The 19,335-nt window shown below is 41.6% G+C and overlaps 1 protein-coding gene across 1 annotated transcript in view; it reads left to right on the top strand.

Moving 5' to 3' along the window:
* Window positions 1-533: 533 nt before the first annotated feature.
* The window catches only part of LOC133956923 (plexin-A1-like), a 51,098-nt gene continuing 32,296 nt past the window's right edge, over window positions 534-19,335 (top strand). The window contains exons 1-5 of the mRNA XM_062392291.1: window positions 534-541; window positions 1,100-1,193; window positions 3,275-3,511; window positions 7,856-7,999; window positions 14,536-14,770. Of these exons, the coding sequence (XP_062248275.1) occupies window positions 534-541; window positions 1,100-1,193; window positions 3,275-3,511; window positions 7,856-7,999; window positions 14,536-14,770 (718 nt within the window). The remainder of the gene's footprint in view (window positions 542-1,099; window positions 1,194-3,274; window positions 3,512-7,855; window positions 8,000-14,535; window positions 14,771-19,335) is intronic.

The following is a 19,335-nucleotide window of genomic DNA, read 5'->3' as shown; positions in this document are numbered from 1 at the left end:
AGTGTAGAAAGTGGATTCAGCTGTCAGACACAGGTGCTTCTGAGTAGAGACGCAGACGTGTTACATTCCAACCAGCACGAGAAATGAGATCCCCCTTTTTTAATGAGATATTAAAACCGTGGATTGAACTACAAACTTCACCGAGGCCTAAACGACCCTTTGGATATTTACTCAAGGTTTTAAAAATATGCTTTAGTGCTGTACATTGTTTATGACTTTTTCAAGATACATTATTATCTCAGCCTTTCATTTCAGACAAATGTGAAAGAGACGACAGTACATCCTCTTCTAGGCAGTGGAAACCCGCAGAAAGACACACAATAGGGAATCTTAGACAGTATATTTCTCGGAGGCACTGCAGTGAAAGGCAGTGATCTGCTTTGCAGGAAACTGAGCAGGGTACTCAGAAGTTGGAACTGCCGTTGTAAAAACAAGGCACGCATTGGGACAGGAAGACATCTTTCATAAAAACCTTATAAATCCAGTTTAAGTGTAGCCGTGAAAAGGACGAACTAACACCATTGCCTCTAAAAATGGCCAGGTTCCTCCATGCTATAGATTTTGTTTTATAGTTCACTTTATGATCCTTCTCCACTTCGGTTTCAAAGGAAACAAATCCACATAACATTTTGGGTCAGACAAACGTAGGACACCATCGAAGGATACTTCATGTTTCCCACAGACTTGCATCATCAACACTTGAACTCGTGTTTGGCTGTTGTTTCTGACACACAAGCAGCCTCGGTCATGGACAAAATAACTAAGTCTGTTTAAGAATTGATCCAGCCACGTGAGTCTCCCTTCACTCACCACTCACCAAAAAAATTACTCTTTGGACATCAGCCAAGTTTTGGCATTTGTATTTACTGGATGAGAAGGTTAAGGAAATAAAGAGAAATCCTGCACTTTGAATTCAGCGGCACTACCCTCTTCTCTTTGGAACATTTGTCAAACTGCTCCATGCACACTGCAGTAATATCCATTTCGCGTTAACATTATAGCAGTTCGGCCTCTACCAATCCGAGATACCCTGAGATACCCACCAACTTGGCCTTTCGTTTTACTCATCACCCAATCTCTTTCCTTTGTATCTCTTCAGTGGTGGGACTCTGCTGACAGTGAGCGGTACCAACCTCGCAACCATCCGAGAACCAAAGATAAGGGCCAAGTATGGGCAGGCGGAATCGTTTCATGTGAGTATCCATGTGACTGACACATATTACAAGAACATGCACACACACACACACTTACAGACAGGTCCATGTGACAAGCAGTTTGTGCAGAAACACACACCACTCATATGCACAAATTGACATTCAGCAATATTTCTGGGCATGTAGTATCTACAGTATACCCACTTTAGATGTAGACTTTCTCATGCAGTGGTGTTCTAAACCTGCCTGTGTTGGACTGTTTTCTTGCCCTGTGGTAATGCTGGTTGCAGCTTTCTATCTAAAACTGTAAAAGTGAACTGCAGTAATTGAGCTGCGGCAAGAAACGACCGGTCCTGTCCACAGAGCAATGAAGCTTTGTGACACTGCTGCTACACAAAGAGATGCCCTTTTTTCAAAGTTGATTTTGCATGTCCAAATCTCACTAAATGCGACACTGCACTTTCTGGGGCCCTTAATAATGTCAAGTGTGTACATGATATTTGGGCCAGACAAAACTCTGGAATTATTAGATGGCCAGTATCATACATACAAGAACTGACATATATAGTGAAGCATACCCGCCCGAGCACACAAGCACATCTGCAGACAAGTTATTTTAAAGTACTGCTGAAGGTGGCGGCAGTCTGCCTCTGTGTTTTGCTCACATCTCCTTCAGACATCTAACGTTACCTCAGGCCACATAGCTTTTCAAATGTCAGCGCACCACATGAGTGTCTTTGACACAAATCGAGAGGCTGTGTGTGCATGTGTGAGTGAGAGACAGAGGCAGAGGATGATCCGGGGAATAAAGAAGAAAGGAAAACATATCCACACAGAACCGCCTTAAGGAGTTGAAAAGTGTCTTAGGTTCTATAGATGCTGTTCTCAAAGCACTTTGATGATTGTCGGAGTGAGTTGAGGCTTTTTAGTTGTTAGTGTTAGGGAACTCGACTTGAAACAATACTAAGGCTCTTCAGCCTGCAGATGAAGCTGCCCTTCGTTGAGAAAACAGCCATCGCTGTATCCCACACAGTCCTCTATTAAACAACTCTGCACTTAAGCACCAGGAGGATGTTTTTGAATGTTGTTCCCCATTCACGACAAGTCACGACACAAATACCAGCCATTTTCCAAAACATTCTATCGTCTCTCACATTGTTGTCAATGCATTTTTCTCACTTGGTTTCTGTTGCTTTCTGTGCGATGTGGTACAATAAAACAGTCAGCTCGCAGAGATTTGTTTGAGATAGGTTACAACAAACATCATGATTCCTTTTAGCTTTGCCAGAGTGGCATTACGGTTGCATTGCAGCAAACACTAAACTGAATCTGTAAATTAATTTAGAAGCCTTTCCCAGATCTGACAGCTTAATAGCTCTGCATTCACCAGCCAAATAATACACATCAGGTTTTTTCATTGGATATTTACGCTTCTATATTTTTATCACTGTTGAGGTCGACAGAATAGGCTGTGTTATTTCAGTAACTATACTTATTTATAAACAATGTGCAAATATATGTGCTGTAATCCAAATCAATCAAGCAGTTATTCATAATTGGTTTCCTTCCTTTCAAAGTATTGTGGTAACACATCCGTGATAAAGGGTCTAAAACAAGATGAAAGGGCGGTCCCAAACAGCCCTATAAATGAATGCAAACATTATTGTCTTTTCACATATTCTCCAAAGCAATGATGTAATAAATGCACTAACAAATGCACACAGCACATAACTGATTATTAACAGTTGATCATGAATTTGCAACCAATTTACATTTACAATAAGGATAATAGCATCGCAGTTTCACAGGGCATTGACGCGCAAAACGGATGAATTATTGTACCCAACAGATCCATTTTAGAGGGGAAAATATAACCTGAGGGTTATTCTCAGTATTTTAAACGTAGTCTGTTGACTGCTTATCCATGATATTATTTTCTTAACGGAACTATAAATATTTTATGATTAAAAGCATTTAGATTTGTGTCTTCACTCATTATCTACTATGTAGTTTTATTCTACCCTTCTTCACGGCATTACCTCAAATATAAAAGAAAATGGAGATTCTCCTGGTGACTGCAAACATAAGCCTCAATATGTGCTTGTTTCTTCCCTTTTCAGAACTGTACGGTGTATAACAACTCAGTCATGGTGTGCCTCGCCCCGTCGGTGGCCGATTCAGAACTGGGATTTTCAGAGGCCGGCACAGGGCCGGACGAGATCGGCTTCTACATGGACAATGTGAATGCTCTGGTGGTGGTGAACGAGACATTCAGCTACTACCCCGACCCCGTGTTTGAGCCGCTGAGTCCCTCAGGAATACTGGAGCTCAAACCCACATCACCACTCATTCTCAAGGTCAGAGGTGTTATTTGCTCTGTACTTCCCCTTACTATCTGGTTGATTTTATTATTCCTCTCATCTGTTGTTTTTACCATCGATACAATGTTGCCTTTGTGAACACTTCTAAACTTGACACGGGCTCGTTCTGCGATGCTGTGAAGCTATGATGCAGCAGAGACTCATATCTTCTGCTCTCAGACAGCGTTTGCAGTGGGAATGAGCCTATTGACATTTAAACAGAACGTGTCACATTTGCTTGGTGTTAAATCGTCTGGATTCCAAGCTAATTAATTTCTCACACCATATTCAGGGGACGATAAATTAATCTCTTGCAAATTTAAATATAGGGTTATCCTTGATTTTAAGCTATGGTGGGATCCAAGAGCCCCCCCCAGATCAGACAGACTGAACTGAGAGAAACTCCCTTATTAGGGCATCAGACAGGTTAGAAGGAGGTAGACTCATTTAAGACAATAAAAATATAAGAGGTCCCGAGAATAAAAAACAAATTTGAAATATAACTCCTCAATATGTACATAAACACCTTTGACTACATAAAATATATTGTTCGTATAGAAAGAAGTATTTAAGTGCTGTGGCATATGATCATTGCACAAGAATATAAATGTGTGAGGTAATAATGAGATAGGAACAAATAAGAACAGGACATTTTACTAAAACATAAAAATAAAACAGGAAACACTGCTTTTCAAAATACATAACGTCATGTCTTCATATTTGGCAGCAGAGAAAACCTACGATTCGCGCCTCAAATATTTCCTCTTACCCTAAAACCAATGCAGGTTTTTGATGATGTGCATCTGTAAGAAAAATACATGTTGATTTAATGTGAAGGTAGTGAGGTAATTGCATATTTTATGAACACACTTGAAAACACAGTTTAATCCATTCCTTACACTTATGTTTTTTTTTTAACAACTAAGAAAAGACCACTCTCCAAACTCCTTATTCACCCGGCCACTATCGCTCTTGCACACCACCTCTACGTGTGAAGTTATCCAACCTTGTTTTATATTGTCTTTTATAACTGTCATTGATTTTTAACGGAGTATTGATGTGGAGCAGGCGTAAAAAAAGTCTCAGCTAGTGGTAGATAGATAGCTTTTCAGATGACTACAAGAGTCTTGAACATATTGAACCCATCTTGTATTAATAATGACAAGTACACACACACTCACTCACACAAACACACACTCAGCTGCAGTTTTTCTCTCTTATTAGAAAAAAAAAAGCACTCAAATGTGTTTACATGCTTTGTGAGACGGGGAGGAAAAAGTCTCACAGATTCATAATTGAAAGCTGAAAGCAAACGTCCACACCTTCCAAGGCCTATTCTCGTCCTTCAGTAACTAACAGCAGCTTCTTTGACTGCCGTCCTCCTCTGCGGCCCCGAGCCCTCTTAAATAACAATTTGTGTAATTAATTTCTGGTTCCGCGAGGGCAGCGTGGAAGCACACAGTCCCGGAGTCCAAGAGATTTGGATTTCGTTGGTTTTCATTTTCATCGACAGTGATTGGACTCAAGTAAAAGGAAATTAATTGGCAATTTTTTAGTTTGTGAGTGTGTATGTCATTATGTGATCACAACGTGCTCACCCAAAATGTTGAGTCAGAGTGACTGCAGAGAGAGGGAGGTGGAAAACGTAACGATGAGACTGGAATCAGTAAATAAAGCTAGACTACTCCAGGACTTTAGAGATGTTGTTTTTAATTTCCAGCTCACACAAGTAAATGTTCAGTGTGAAGCCAAAGCTAAATAATTTGCGATATACGCTGCTATCAGTTCCTACTTGTCAAAGAATAAGACATTTGTTTGCTAACATTGCTAAAAAGGAGAAGCATGCTGCCGTGTTCATATGTGTCGCTATGTGCCGAGATATCCAAAGAAAGAGGCATCGTAATATGGACAGACAGGAGACTCCTACGATTTTGCTATGAAATCGTAGGACCAACATTTCGAAAATGTCAGAAATCCATTTGTCCATCGGTTGTCGGTTCCTCCCAACCTCCTGTGCGCTGCACAATGTTTGCTGCAATACGGTGCGTCTCCAAAATGAGCTAACCTCAAAGTGGAAACAGAATTTAACTGATGGCACGATTTGGACTGCGCACGTTATAGGAGTGAAACGGTTATACACCTTTTACCTAACCTTGACCTCCACACAATAAAGGGACAACATAATATAAATCTATTGCAGAGCAATGTTTCGTTTGCTCAGAATCTTTTGTTCCGTGCTTTTGTCTTTTGTTATAATCTGCCTTGGTATCACAGTGTGTCCCGGTGTTTATTTCCATGAAGAAATTGAAAGCAGCATAACCAGTGTAATTTATTTCTTAAATGATAATTTATTAGCAAAGAGCCTCTCAGTAATTGTCAAATCTCCTGCTTGGCTTGTTGGTAGAACTGCCTACCTAGTGGAAGCACTGATGAGATGGACAGAAATGCAATTTGGCAAGATGGGATGTGGGGGTAGCGTGTCTCAGATCACGCACTGCGCTCGCCACGCAATTAATTTCTCATCTGAAGTGCCGGGTGTGTTTTTAGTGAGTGTGTTCGCTGGAGAAAAAATTATTTATCTGGTTGTGGTGGGTCTTGAGTGCTTTTCTGTGTGTGTTTGTGTGTCTTTGACAGTATGGCCCGGCGTGGTGCTTCTTGCCTGTTGTGTGTATGTGTGGCAACAGCTCCGTGTGTGGCTGTGACTTGAGTCTGTGTGTGTGGCTCGAACTCTGCATGTGTGTGCGTGTTTGCAGGATGGAATGGGATGCATGTTTACAGGGTTGCGGAGCGGGGCTAGGTGGCAGCCTGCAGAGACGATGGGATTGGAAAACGGAGTCTGTCTCTGCGTCCCACTGCTAAGCCAGCGGGACGCACGGCAGCTATCTTCCTCTCTCTCTGTCTCTCTCTATCTCTCCCGCGCGCCCGCTATAGTCCCCACACATCTTTCTACCTCTCTTATAATCTTCCCTCTGCTCTCTCCACTCCACGCGCCCGCTCTCCTGATGTTTTACCGCCGCATTTCCTATCCGTCTTGTTTTCTTTGTATTCATTTTTCCCCCTGATTGTTTTCTCACCTTTACTTTGGGATCCCTCTTTAGGCCCCACAGAAGTGCCTCCCGTCCGTCACAGAGTGGGGCTCAAATTGGACTTGGTACATGGAAATGAAAAAACTGGAACTGAAAATGACAAATGTTAGAAGATGAAAAACACCTTCTGTGCAGACTTTGTGTGGAATTCAGTTTCATGGACACAGGAAAAAACTGTTTTGGTGCGCGTGGGGGAGGGTTCTGTGTACCACCTTAGTGTAAGCCAAGTACATATGCAGTCAACATGGGTAAATGCTATGTATATATTGAGCACTTTTCTTGTCACGATAACCACTCATTCACTGAAAATCACAGATTTGCCATTGAACCATTCACACACATAGTAGACAGTGCATCCATGTGAAGCACTGTCCGTATCACTCAGGGTCAATTTGGGCTCCAGTATCTTGCCCAAGGACACTTTGGCATGCTAAATGGGGGAGATTGAGATCGAACCACCAACCCTCTGGTTGGTGGACGACCTGCTCTACCTCTTGAGCCACAGTCGCCCAATTTCATTTTTTGATAGTTTTTTTTTGGCCGGAATCATAAACAACAATTGTGAAGATTTGATGATTGAAAACAGTATAAGATGTTATTAAGTCACATAAGCAAATGTACTGGCACGTCTACATGTCATCGTCAAAACTGACTTGATTGCTATTAACAAGTGTGTTTGTATTCTAAACCCCATTCCTATATCTTGTTTGTGTGCATTTGAGTTCTATTACTGTCTGAAACTATAAGAACATTCCTCATTGGGATAAACATGGGCACTTTTGTTTTTTTGTATTTCATCCTGCTGCTGTATTTACCAGAGTATCAAAGGTGTATTAACCCACAGACAGAACTAAAAGCAGTTGCTTCAGGAAATCCTTTTTGAGAGAGAAGATGAAATAAATTCCTGTTTTTAAAGATCAATATCATCAGTAAGCTTTTTTAATAGTAAGAAAAATATAGAGCATCGACGCCTTCGTCCTTTAAGTCATTTTTAATTGAGCACTTGACTGTCGGTGAGTCATTTCTCTCTGGCTCGTATTCATTTACAGATAATTGAATGATTTCATTAGAGGAAAACGATTGAAGTTTTACTGAACAACTTAACTGCCAAGCAATTAGCAGTTAGAGGGTTACACTTGAAAGTCGTCCTTTAAAGAAAAGGTGTTGATGGTATCTCATGATCAGTTCTCTGTGGGATCATATGAGCTGAGGCCCTCTCCTACCTCTCATGAATTTTTTCTCGTTTTGTGTTTAGGGTCGTAACCTGATCCCAGCGGCTCCAGGAAACAGTCGCCTGAACTACACGGTGCTGATTGGAGAGACTCCCTGTGTCCTCACCCTGTCGGAGAGCCAGCTGCTGTGTGAATGGCCCAACCTCACTGGACAACACAAAGTCACGGTCAGATCAGCGCTCTGTGTCCTCTGCCTCTTTATCTCTGTCACTTTGACCTGTCCTGACTTTGCTTAAAAGTTGCACTTTTCTGTCCCATTTTGTTCCCGTGTGCACTGAATTGAGAACTTGATGTTGTGACCTGATTCCTTAATATCATTTCTTATCTTTCTCATTCATTAAATTATTTAGAAATGTATTTTAAAAGCGATTTTCTTGGAAAGACAAAAAAAGACAGCACTGTCCCAGTAGCTCGTATTTATGAATATGAGACATTGGAGGCTGACAATCTCCACCTATAATGTCACTCTAACCTTGTCTGTGAGTTATGAGAATGACCCGCTCGTGTCGCTTCTAAACGATTTCCGCCGACAGATCCGGGGACACGCTCCACTGGGCACTCGCACCGAGGCTGCTGTTAAATATGTAACGCACAATTAACATGTTGCTCTTCATTGGCCTTGAGCGGGCCTGTTGCTGCTGAAACAAGGCGGTGGGGAAGTTGAGTTCAGTCACAGGAACCAGACTCCTGATAAATGTCTGTCTAAGACGTTCACATCCGTTAAGTGTCTGAAATGTCACGTCTCACAGCTACAGTATATCCTCGACATGACCACAGTGAACCTTTAGACATGTCTGCAGATGTAAAACCATGTTCCTGTCTCTCTGCTGAAGTGTATCGGCGCCAGCAGCTGTGCAGGCGTCAGCACTTCTCCACTGCAGGTGCTGCTGCTTTTGGATTTGAGTGCTTTTCAAGTCCCCTCAGTGCCATCTTCTTTTTTCATGTATTTTTATTAGCTTCCCTTTACTTTGAGGGTGTAGACATTTAATAGTGCACAGAATATAATGTACCTAACCCTCAGTAAATCCACCAGCCAATCCTCCTCCCACACTCCCACTTTAATCAAAGCTGCCCACATCAACGCTGGTCCGTACTTATATCTCCATGTATTAACACCGAACTTTGTCTCCTTCAGCATGTTTTAAGATATCTGCTACGACAATGGAACGATCTGATTAATCATGTAAATGTAAATGTTTGAATTATACAATCCACACTTAATGAAGGAGCCTGCATTGCTTTTTGAAAGAATGAATTAAACAGTGCGAGGGTAAGCCTAAAAATATATAATTTGCCCTGCATCACATGACACACATGAAGTGCAAGTGTAATCACACATCTGTAAGTGAGAGAGACGTTTCGGAAAATAGGACACAGCTTGACTTACAGTTAACCTCCGGTGAAAATCAAGGGTTTTAAAGATGTTAAAATGCATTCTAAATGAGGTCAGGGTCATGGTGACCTCATGTTGTTATGAACGCAATATGTTGGAAACACCGATCTGGAATTTAATTACATTGGACACAAACATTCACTTAGAATCCTAGATTTATTTTTTTGATTAAGTCACTGTTGCTGGAAAGCTAAGTTGGACTCAAATAAGTAAATAAGATAAATAATATTTCAGTGGTCAAAAGTCACAGTGACCTTATCTGAATCTGGAAATAAAATATGTGTAAACTGAAGCTGCAGTGGTTGTTGGAGGAATACAACCCCAGTGCAGTGTTTGTGCACTGTGTGTTTGTATTCATAAGACTATCAAACTGGTTTTGGGGAGCAGGGAGCTGAATTAATGTACAGCATATTTGGTGAGAGATAAGAGAAATGTATGAGTATTCACTTTTGCTACCCTAACCCCTTATGTCCATGACGAGGCACTGTCTCACTGTCACCAGCGCAGCTCTTTCCTCGACTTATGCAGAAACATAAAAAGGTGGTATTAAGAATAGAATTGTTTCTCCAGGATGCCACTGATATGCAGACACTAAGCTCGTCTCTAAGCCTAAATCCAGGAACCTCGTTCCCTGTATAAATCTCTATGATGTGCAAATTTTGTCCAACTCTCAGCAAATCCAAGCTAAAGCATCATTGCAGCGTCACTTAGTTCTACTTCCTGTTTTGTATGTCAAGTGAAGTAGCTGTAGCTAGCTTCTCTTTTTTTCTTACCACCACCCACAGTGTGAATGATGCCGATGCTGCTTCCATTTGCAGTCCAGAAATTACAATAGAGCAGGAAGTAGTTCAGGGGAAAGTCAAAGAACGAGCGTGCGACGGCGTCCCAGCTTTACTTGTCCGGAGTGGTGAGCTGTCAGCAGACGGCAGATCTGAAATCCCTGATTCGCTCTGACTGCAGCAGACTTTCAAAATCACCACGCAGCTCCTGGGGCATCTGCACAGAGGAAGGTCAGCTCTCCTCCAGGCGACTCGGTTCTGCCATGAATATATTTGGTTGTTTGTCCAAATTTCCCACCAGTAAACCCCCCCCCCCCCCCGGCTTTAAACTTATCACCAATCTTTATGACATTTACTCGCCGCCAGCCACCGCCAATACACCTAGAAAGCCACTGACAGAACATCCATGTAATTCAGTATGATAGCTCTCGCTGGATACAGCCAGCTCCAAGGTGGAACTCTCTTGAATTTCTGTCTTTTTTGCTAGCCTCCCGTTTTTCTCTTTTTTTTTCAATGAAATGTCATGTCGAATATCGGAGCGATGCATTGTGGTGGCGGGGGGTGGTGGAGTTAGTCCTTCGTTTGACAATAGCCGAAGAAAAAATAGAGCTGTCTGTTCTTATCTCTTCTGCTGTGTGTGTGTGTGTGTGTGTGTGTGTGTGTGTGTGTGTGTGTGTGTGTGTGTGTGTTACTACATGCACTGTGACTGTGTTTGTGCACACAGCTGTGGCACAATAATGCTCCCTACTTAGAATGACCTACATACATGGGACCCCAATGGGTGTCCAGACATACTGCGTTTGTGTGTGTGTGATTTGTGCGTTGCTGTACAGTAAGAAGTGGTGAGTGTGTGCGTCAATGTGTCTTTGTGTGTCCCCTCAGTTGCTCAGCTGTGTGTTGGCAGCTGTGCACCTCCCTCGAGTTTTCGAAGAAACTTGTTTGTGTTTTTGGCCCTCAGCTCTTCAAGTTCCTCCATCAGTCCTTCAGTCTGTCACAAGAATAAAAATAGAAAAACGCCTTGAAAATGTGTCACCAACTTCTACTGCGTTCGAGTCATTGAAGGATACTTCTCCCTCTGGTTAATTGCACCAGATATGCCGGTGACCTCTGCTTATGTAACACGTATTCATTTGCAATGGGCCGGGAAAGTAACCCCATCGCTGAGTTTCCCAAATCCAACATAACCTTCACCTTCCCTTCCTCCCGTTTTATATGTTATCCCCATTTTTCCAAAAACAAACTTGTTGAAATCTCATGAATATTTAAATGCAAATACCTCACAGCTTTTAGTTTCATGTGGACATAAATAGAATTATCAGTCTAAGCTCCATTTTATGGGACCTCTGAAATGCATATTTCCCTGACGTTGTTAAAGTTTTGTCCTTTACCTCAGAAAAAAAATCCCAGATGTTGGTAATAACCTTTCCGCTGTCTCTGCTCTGTTCTGTTAATGGGGCGCGTGTTCTGTTCAAGTGTCCCAGGAAGTGTTGACAGTGTGTGACAGTGAGCACAGCATGAACAACACCAGGATCCTGGAAATGAAGCAGCTAAATGTAATTAAGTCCTCACTAATTTAAACATTTACACCTCTTATCTTCCTGCTGTCAGAATATCCTCAATGAAAAGGCGTGGGAGGAAACGCCCTCTCACTTTTAGATTTAAAACAAATCCGACCCCCTGCTGACACTGACATCATCATTTGCTTTACTTGATGTTCTTTTTGCGGGGGTGTGTGAGCTACATAGAATGGTTTGACATATAACCACTTGCTGCATTTTTGGATTATAAATCGAATATTCACTCGTTATGGTTCTGTTCTGTTTACCAGCCAGTCACTGGTCCTGTGATCGATGTTGGGCAGGTACACAGTTGGTTTATCAGAGCTGCTCCACTGACAGCAGCTGCCTCATGACAGTGATGCCGTGAGATGTGAGGGCGGATCCGAACAGTAAAGTAATATGCTGTAAAATCCAAACAATAATCTGGTGTTGTCCCATCAAACCAAGGGAACAGTAGAGTTTGGTGATGTTGCTCTGTGGGTGCATGGCTGCAGAGCTGTTTTTAGACTTGAACTTTCAGGAAAATGTCCCTGACTTTTTCATGAATTTAACACAGCAGGAGATTCTCCTGTCAGACGTCCGCACAATCACAGAAGTCTCCAGAGCATTCAGACGAGGGGTGACGCAGCATCCAGTGGGCAGGACGTAATTTATCAATTCTCTAGAGATCACGTGTTTGTTAAAACATTGCCTACGATGCTCAAAGCTCTCGTCGCCTGTCAAATATTACATCTCCTATGTGTCCTATGTGTATGACACCTCTTTTTCAACCTGAGATTTTAGTGTTCTTATTTTCAGTTTCGTCAATGTCTCTTGTCAGAAATATCATCAACACACCCACTCGCTCTCTGTGAAGCCTTTGGATAATCTCCTGCTTTTTTCGAACATTGTCTACAGTTTTTACTCGGTAACTGGCAGGAGAAACTCTGCAGAATGTCCGGAGCAACCGACTCAGAGATTTGTGTCACAAACAGCCCCTCTGGAAAAGTGTAGGAGATTATCCAGAGTCCAGAGTTAAAACTGACCCATTACACAACCAATTGTTGCCATACAAAAATTAAATGAATATAAAAAAAAAATGTTTTAAAAAGAGCTTTGATGTTTAAATGCATGTAAGTAAATCAACACTGTGAGCCTGTGCTATTCTGTTGACAGTTATTAGGTCATAAAATGAATCCTGTATGATGTTTACACTGACTAGACAAAGACTGTCTTTCATCCATCCGTCCTTTGTCTATTGTAGGTCGCCAACATATCTCAGAGCCAACATACAGAAACAACCTCAAATCCACACCTATGCTCAGTTTAGAGAACCAATCTAACCCTAACCTGCATGTCCTTAAACTGCGAGAGGATGATGGAGTACCCAACCACCTTGCTGTCCCGCCCAGTTGTCTCATAATCTCTTCAAATCATACATTTCCGTTCCACAAACTAATAAATCCAAACTCTTACTTTAATCGTCTTCTCGTTATATTGTCTCCGACATTGCAAATTCAATTTGTAGGTTATGACTACATTGATATTGATTTAAGGGCTCCTCTCTTTTCTTTTTTCAGACTTAGATAATGATAACATGAAAGTTCACTTACAGAAACTTCAAAGCACATAATCGCACCTCATTTGAATCTGTTATCAACCCCCCTGCAGGATCGCTTGATTTGATGGAATCCAGTGCAGTGTGTGTGTGTGTGAGTGTGTGTTGTACTCCTCTCTGAGACAAACTGTGCTTATGTAAATGTAGTTAGTCAGACAAAAAAAAACATGTGTTTGACTTCCCATAATTAGCCAAGCTCCTTGGGGAGAGATTTAAACGCTGGTGATTATGTTTTTTGATTACTTATACTGTGTCTGGGTGTTTGTGTAGTCTATTAAGTATGTGTTGAGTGTTTCTATGTGTGTGTGTGTGTATGTGTGTGTGTGTTTGACTTTTACACCATCGGCTGGTTTAACTTTGTCCATAAACGTGTAAGAAATTAGAACATAAATAATAACCCTAATCCACCGCAGTGAACTGGGTGCTAGTGCTGGTTCAGAGCTGGTTCAACTAACAAAGCTTTTAAAGACCAGTTTGATTTTCTACAGGCTTGAGCCCCTTTAGAGCCATGTCATCTCAACACCTGGCCCACGAGCTGACAACTATATATATTATTTTATATTTCATGTGTTCATTCATTTATTAAGTTCAGCCTTACTCTGCTTGCTCTCCTCTCTCCTGCTTGCACTGACACGCAGAGACACACACACACACACACACCCTGACACCGACTCACCGCATGATCAACACTGATCACCACACTCACACATACTCACCGCGTCATCGGACACACGTGTAAACTCTAGGCGATTCTTGTTTCTATGGCCAAGAGCCAGTTCTTTGGCTGTCAATACACATAGAACTGGTTCCAGATTGGCTTCAAACTGGCCCTGGAGCTGCCTCGGTGGAAAAGTGGTATAACAGAACATCTGTGTTGAAAACCCACTTACCGGGGGATGTGCAGACAATGCAGAGGAGAGTAAATCATTTAAAGCACTGAGCAAGTTAACTTGTGAGATCTTCATTATCAAAGGCTTGTGAAGCTGCTCCCCCAAAGGCAAGACTGGAAAAAACCTTTACCAGTAATGTTCAAAGCTGAGGGGATGTAAGACTCCTCTGTATCAGCCTGTCAGAGATCAGCCTGTTTAGCACAAGCACAGAACAGATAAACATTTAATGAAGCTTGTGGTAGAAATTGGGTCAACCGACTTCTCTTTCAACAGACCACCGCTGTTTGATCTCTTCAGACCATTCTTTTCAAGTGACCACTGTCTGGTTTATATGTCTTACTGGGAAGTGCTGGTTTCCAGAAAATTTGACAGAGGAAAGTAAATTAGCTGGTGAATGACTGTGTCTCCTTATAATTAAGGAGTTACTGGAACTTGTGTTATTTTTTCTCTCAATCATTAAATATTTGTTGCATTTGTGTGTTCAGATCCGTGCTGGGGGGTTCGAGTACTCCCCCGGGACTCTTCACATCTACTCAGACAGCCTTCTGACACTCCCCGCCATCATCGGCATCGGAGGGGGCGGCGGCCTGCTCCTGTTGGTCATCATCGCTGTGCTGATAGCCTATAAGAGGAAGTCGAGGGACGCTGACCGCACACTGAAACGGCTTCAGCTCCAGATGGACAACCTGGAGTCCAGAGTGGCTCTGGAGTGTAAAGAAGGTAGGTCACATAAACAGAGTAAACTGTGCTAGCCACAGTTTTTAATAACTATAAAGTTATTTTCATTAATATCTATATTAATGTTAAACATACAATTTATTCAAATGTAACAATTGAACTGTTGTAGAGAACATGAGATAAATTTAGCTAATATAAAGAAACAAATAAATTTAGTTTTTGGGTTAAGACCAAATGAGGTGTTTAATATTTTTGTAAAACAATAATTCTCGTGTGTACCATTGCTATGTTACAGGCTAATACACTTTTAATCTAAATAAAATAAATAAAGTGAAGTCCCACATAGAATCCATATTATTGCTACACACAACATCGTACTCTCTTCATCTAACAGTACTTACATATCAGCTGAGTAAACTGGTTTGAAGGGAAAGGCAATGACACTGATTAAGTGTCCTTCAGTTCATGATAAAAACTGGAAGTTCAGTATAAGTTTAATGAATTTTGGTAAATGTGCCGGTTGAACAAGGTAAAATAAGATAGATATGTGGATTAAGAGAGTTTTATACCCAAAATATATAGAGAGAGATCCACAGTATTTGGCTGTTGTCATGGATGACAACATGGTTGCTGCAGGGTGTATATACCAAGGAAAATGCATGACTGTGTCATACCTGATTCGTACCGAGCAAAAAACACTTTATATGTAAGAATGCAGTGCTGATCTAAATACATAATGGAAATAACTCCAGCCCAGTTACATTACTATCATTACAGTTACAGTTTCAGCACAGGATGTGTATGAAACACTGACGCATGACACACCAATTTTCAATATTTGAGGTGTTTTTCAATATTCTCATTTATTTCTTTGTGACTAACCTTGAGATATAGATGGACAAAAATCTGGCATGTTTCGGGGTTTAACGTCTGATATTTTAATCAGGAGACACTTATATAGCAATGAATGAGAACGAGTAAATTAGAATGAAAAATCATATATTGTTATCATTTATTTTGAAATAGTCTGTGGTGCCAGAGCAGTCTCATGAGTCAGACGCTTCTGATCTGGAGGAGACTTTCCCTGGAGCCCAGACACTGGTGGTGATGAAGAGGGATGAAGCGCAGAGTTGGAACGTCGAGGATGACTAGGAATCCCGAATTGAGATGGTGCAGGGGTCGCTCAGATTCGCCCTGCTGAACTGACAGCGGAGAGAGAGAACATTTTAAAACCCTGACAGCTTACGGTTGATTGGCTCAAAGGGAGCGTGTCAGGATTTGGTTGGATAAAAAGAGGATGAGCTGGTGGAGCCCAGGAAGAGCGGGGAACTGTGCATGTGACTTAGGAGGTTATGAACAAGAAGACGGTCTATCTGACTGAACTTTCACTTAGCTTCATTTATGAGTATGTCAGCCGGGCGCAGATCCAGGGAATATAGATGTGGTTTCATAAGGCGACTGTCGGGCCTTGGCGGAGGAATGAACTCTACAGGCTGACATTCTAACCGTGAGTTCGTTCTCAGAGAGATGAGAGATGAGGTGGGAGAGACAGCCGGCTGGGAGGGAGGGAGAGGGGCATCAAGTGAGGTCACACTGTTAGCAGTAGTGTCTGGTGACTGATGTAGGGACAGTCCAGCTGTTTACACTCCCTATAATGACACAGGCACACACAGTTATGGTACAAGGTTACAGTCTGATTACACCACAGCCGTGACACAGAGTCACGCCTCTGTCAGCCGCCAAGGATCAGCTGTCAGACAAAACCCACGACAGCTTTTGATTTAAAGTGCGGCAGTTTCAAGGAGAGTGGTGCAAGGTCACGTTTTCAGAGAGGTGTTCCCACCTCGTCTGAGGAGTAAGACCTTTTTTTAAGACACAGGACAGACACAGGACAAGTCTGATATGATTTTTGTCGATACAGAAAAAAAACATTTGGTTTTCCAGGAAGTAGAACATGAACACGCCTGCAACGGCCCCCCCAGTTGGCCCGCTGAGACGAGACTGTGCGTGTGGGCGGAGGAACAGATGAAGGGGCGGTCGTCTGTGTGTGAGGTTGGCTGCTCGCTGCAAGGAGTTTTCAGGGGGGAAGTGACAGGGGACGTCAGGCCCCGTCGGCCGTGAGAAGCGGACTCTCATCTGAACTAGTTCATCATCAGTCAATTAGCTACAGTATAGAAATGACAACTGCTGAATGGCAAGTGTCACGTTTTAGTTCAGGAGAGACGATTTTTTTCTCAGATGCTACATGAGCAAACAAAATGCAAATTGACCTTCAAATAAATGAACGGGCAAAGACAAGACTTTGTGTGGAATTTAGTAAGAAGCAGAACATTAATACTCATAAGGAAATAGAGGTGGAACCAATACGCTTTTTAGAACATCATGGGAAGTCACAGTGACAACTTTCTGTTACAAAACATATGCTAACACAATGTTCACAATAAGTACAAATATAGCGTCAAACTCTGTCCATACTATTGAGAATTTTCTGCAAATCCAAAGTGCAGATTTTTAAAGCCTCCAGCATATGGGAAACAACAAATCACAGTTTACTTTGATTTGTTGCATGCACCAAAACCAGAGCCTTTTTTATAATTGTTGTATTATTGTCTGGATGGACCTATTTTTTCAAACAAAGGTCATGCGGACAACTAGTAATCTAGTTTCTGTATATTTGATTGTTATTGTGGTTATTTTTACTATTGAGTGTGTAGTTCAAGGTTTTACAGAATAACCCAATCTTACTTTTGCAAGGATAATTTCCGCAGCAATAAAACTCAATCATTGAATTTGAAATGGTTTGTATTTTAGAGTGATAAACACACCAGTACATCCATTGCTCCGCTTGTTGTAAATGGTCTCACTCCAGTTATGTCTATGACTGACTCAGGAAAAAAAGGGACATTTTGGGAAATGGCTGCAGACACAAAGCCAGGGTTATAAATCAAATTGTATGAATCCTGATGTGCTGCAGTGTTTCTGTCTCTATTATTACCATACCCTTTATAGCTTAAACCATTTACTAATTTAATTAATAAATTAAAGATTGGATAGAGAATAGAGGAACAGGTGAAACACAAGATGACAAAGGGAAGTGGAGACGATAACGGACAGGAGAGAAAGCATGTTCCTGAATATCTAACGATCCCTTTCCTCTTCTCCATCATTCTCCTTTTCTCATCTTCTTTACATCCCTCTACTCTATCTCTCCCATTCTGCCTCTTCTACTCTGCCTCTTTCTCCACGTCTCCACTGTAATTTCCACTTCTCATTTCTGACCCTTTACCTCCTAATCTTTCGCACTTCTTAGTCCCCTTCACTTATATCATCTATCCCCTGGATTCCCTTTCCTGTCTGTCCTTCCATCCTCACCACTAACCCTCATGATCTTTTCTCCTCTCCTTTCTTCTTTTTCTTCCCCTCATCTTTCCTTCATCTCCTCCGCTTTATCCCCCTGTCATTCTCTGTTGTGGACCAAGCAGGCCAATTACAGCTGGGGGAAATTATGCATGAAAACTCATCCGTTGCTCTTTTAATAATTATCCATTCATGCAATTAATTGTCTTCCAGGAACTTTGTTTTCTGTTTCCATTTTCTGCTTTTCTCTCCCCAGGCTGCTTTTCCCTTTTTCATCTCATTGTGCTTAAGTCTTTTTTGACAAGGTTGAATTTACTGAAGTTAAGTCACACTTGGAGAAATTCTGTTCCAGACACGTTCAGCCTTTTCTTTCAGTGGAATTTTCGCCTAATTGTCACATCCAGATTTGTTTTTCTGAAAAAATTAAAGTCAGACAGACACTGATACTGGCTTTTTCCCGTTGCTTTCTCTACATATGCGTGACTAAAATGAAGTGACTAGCTGATCCTGGGTGGGTTATTGTGCTTTAATGACTGTCTATCCCTGTATTCCCCTCATGGTTCTGTCTAGTCTGCGTTTTACTTCTCATTTATTGCCTTTGTGGGACTCTATCCTCATTATGGTGTTTATTTTTAAGCCTAACTGTCTAGCCCCTTGTTAAAGACGCAGACACTGTACCTGAAGTGATGCACTGTTGGCGTCTGTCAACAGTACCTCCCCTTATTTGTGTCAGGCAGGTTCCTCATCTGACACATACATCCTGTTTATAGTGCTGTCACACACTGTCAGTGCAGTCTTGGTTTGTGATTCTTATGTCCACCGTCCATCTTTGTAATCAGTGCCATTGGTGAAGCATTACAGAATTACCCTCTGCTTTTAATTACATGGGATCTCAAGTGTTACCGATTGATGACTTCAAGATAGATAAACTTGTCACTTTATGATTCAAGCATGGGCTACTGCTACCTTACCTAAAGTGCACAGGTTCCAACATGGCCCTTAACGTTTCCCTATTTCACACTCTCAGTAACATAGGCCTGTATTTATATATATATATATTAAATAAATATTTTTACTGCTTTAAAACATATATATGTGGATTTTTTACTGCTACTTTCTCACAATGGCTAAGTTGGTTCATTATCCTACATTTAACTAGCATGGCGAAAGTTAACGTTTCAGATACCTTTGGAACAACTCACTTGGACATTACCAAACACAGTTTGATGTATTTTAGATAAGATGCTAAA

The sequence above is a fragment of the Platichthys flesus genome, chromosome 7, assembly GCF_949316205.1.
Source record: "Platichthys flesus chromosome 7, fPlaFle2.1, whole genome shotgun sequence".
In the NCBI taxonomy this organism is placed as follows: Eukaryota; Metazoa; Chordata; class Actinopteri; order Pleuronectiformes; family Pleuronectidae; genus Platichthys; species Platichthys flesus.
The sequence above is the reverse complement of the archived record's forward strand: the minus strand, read 5'-3'. Positions and strand labels throughout refer to the sequence as shown.